The sequence below is a fragment of the Monoraphidium neglectum genome (assembly GCF_000611645.1).
Source record: "Monoraphidium neglectum strain SAG 48.87 unplaced genomic scaffold scaffold06117, whole genome shotgun sequence".
Classification (NCBI taxonomy): domain Eukaryota; kingdom Viridiplantae; phylum Chlorophyta; class Chlorophyceae; order Sphaeropleales; family Selenastraceae; genus Monoraphidium; species Monoraphidium neglectum.
In genome coordinates, this window is record NW_014007517.1 from 1 (window position 1) to 2,496 (window position 2,496).

The 2,496-nt window shown below is 72.9% G+C and overlaps 1 protein-coding gene across 1 annotated transcript; it reads right to left on the bottom strand.

The window, feature by feature from the left end:
• Positions 1 to 755: 755 nt before the first annotated feature.
• On the bottom strand, positions 756 to 2,165 carry MNEG_16216 (Bromodomain and WD repeat-containing protein 1; the record flags this gene model as incomplete). The annotated part of the gene is made up of 3 exons (XM_014035314.1): positions 756 to 956; positions 1,282 to 1,623; positions 1,860 to 2,165. Coding segments are annotated over 3 exons (849 nt in total), but the record flags the coding sequence as incomplete, so codon positions are not given.
• Positions 2,166 to 2,496: the final 331 nt, after the last annotated feature.

Genomic DNA, 2,496 nt, shown 5'->3' on the forward strand with positions numbered 1-2,496 from the left:
GCCGCTCCCGGCCGCCGCCGCCGCCGCCGCGGTCGTCGCCGCCGCTGTCGCTGAGGGCGCGCGCCCGCTGCAGCGGCGGCCGCACGCGCGCGGCGTCGCCGCCCTCGTGCCCAGCCCCACCGCCGCCGCCGCCGCCGCCGCCGCCAATGCAGCGCGTGCCGAACGCACGTGCCTTGAAAGCCTCCTGCACAGCTGGGCCATACGGGTTGAGCAGGAAGTCGCAGAGCAGCTGCCGCCCCTGTATGAGGTGGGGCGCCACCTGCTCCTGCGCGTCCGACACCCAGCCCCTCAGATCTCGCGCGAGCGGCGCATAGTCCAAGGATAGGAACTGGTCAAACGGCGATCTGAGCAGCGCCTCGGGGTCCTCGGGGTGCCCGAGGCCGTAGATCGACAGGCAGCCGGCGGCGTCCGAGGCTGCGATCATCGAGCCGTCCGGGCTCCATTTGGCGTCGACGAGCGGGAGGACGTCGGTCCAGCGGCCGCCGGCGAGCGGGAACGTGTCGGCGCCGTCGAAGCTGCGGGGCGCGGCGTGCGGGGCGGGCGGGGGGATGGCGGCGGGCGCTGAGAGGCGCGCCGGCGTGCAGCTGGCTGGGCGGCCGTAGTCACGAGAGGCGGGCAGGCGCGCGGCGGGAGGGGCGGAGCTGGGTGCGGCGCATCCGTTGCGGACCGACACACAGACACGCAACCGAGGCGTCCCTGCCGTCCCTCCACCCTGCTTCGGGCGCTCATCCGTCTTGTCCTCATGCCCGCTTTGCTCACATCCTGAGCACCTCGCCCGTCCGTGCATCCCAGATCGCGAGCAGTCCGTCGTAGCCGGCGCTCAGCGCAAGCCGGGGGTGGAAGGGGTGAGCCTCGACGAGGTGCGCGGGGCGGCTGTGCACCGACAGCGAGTGCAGCTGGCGGCCGCTGGACGCGCACCACGCGCGCACTGTGCAGTCCGACACCGCCGCGAGGATCTGGATGAGCGGGCGCAGTCCACAGTCCATGCCCCGGTGGGGTTAAGGGGGTGGGTTGGGGGGGGGGTGAGTGAAAGGGCGGGCGCGGAGGGTTGCGAACGGTGTTGGAGGCCCAGGGGTGGTCGCGCGTGCGATGAATGAGCGGGGCGCGGTCAGGGTGGGTGCAGGGGGGGGGGTTGCGGTCGCAAGCGGGAGGGGCTGCTTGGGAGGAGGTTCTAGGCAGCATGTGCTTGCACTGGGATCTGGAACCTCAAGACCGTCGCCGACGCCAACCTGGGGAGCCCCGTTGACCCTGGGGGCCGCACGCCCACCGTGGGCCGCTCACCGTGGCGTCGTCCAGGGTCCAAGACACCTGGTTGACCTCCAGCGGCGCGGGCGGCCGCCGCTTCCTGTGGGCCTGCGCCTGCGCCTGCGCCTGCGCCTGCTGCTGCGCCAGCTGCGCTGTTGCCGCGGCCGCCGTCCCTGCTCCGCCGGCGCACGCGGGGCGCTCCGCCGGCGCGCACTGCAGTGTGACCGCCTCCTCCCACCGCTGGTGGTCGGGGCCCGCCGCGCCGGGCGGGCCGGCGCCGCGGCGGCGGCCGCCGCGGGGGGCGGACACGCGCCAGACGCGCGCGGTGCCGTCGCGCGACGCGGTGGCCATCGCGGTGCCGCCGTGGCTCCATTTGATCTGCGTTGAGGGGCATACGTGATTGGGGGTGTGATGAGGCGCCTCGCGCGCGTTGAAGCACGCAGCCGCTCAGACGGACTGCTCAACAGTCTGGCCCTTGCTGAAGCCGCCAACGCTAACGCCACAATCTGCGACCCGCATGCGCACATCCGGACGCAGTCGCACATCGGCACACACACCTCTGCATACGCACATAGAAAGGTATAACCTGAACTCCATGATGCAAAAACACACACCTGGGTGACGTCATTTTTGTGCCCAGTCAGCCTTGCCACCGCCTCCGGCTCTCCCCAAGGCACCCTCATCCCGCCCGCCGCCGCCCGCGCGGGCTGCTCGCCGCCGCCGCCGCCGCCGCCATCCTCCGCCGCACCATCTTCACGCCCGGCCGCAAGGGCAGCTGCAGGAACTTGCGAGTCCTGCGCGCCCACTGGCGCTGCCGCCGGCTGCCACCGCCAGAGGTAGCAGGCGCAGTCTGTACCGCCGGCCGCCAGCATCGTCCCGCAGGGGCTGAACGCACAGCACATGACGGTCACGCCGGATGCCTGGCCGATTCGAGCGGGCGCGGGCGCGTCCAGCCCAGGTAAGCCCCCACACGCTGCAAACATTTGCAGAATTGCTGGGGTGCAGGGCCGGCCTGTTTGGGTCCAGCCGCCGCCAACAGGATCAGGGGCCTCCAGCTGCCGCTTGGCCCTGCCTGCCCTCATTCCTGCGACAGCCAACAGCAGCCCGACGCGGTGGTCGCCCCCCACCCACTCACCTGCCCCTCGTCGTCGCTGCCGGGGACCTCTGAGACCCCCCCCTCCACGCGCTGCTGCTGCCCCCCGCCGCCTGCCGGCGCTGGCCCAGCCGCCGCTGCAGCACCTGCGCCGCCGC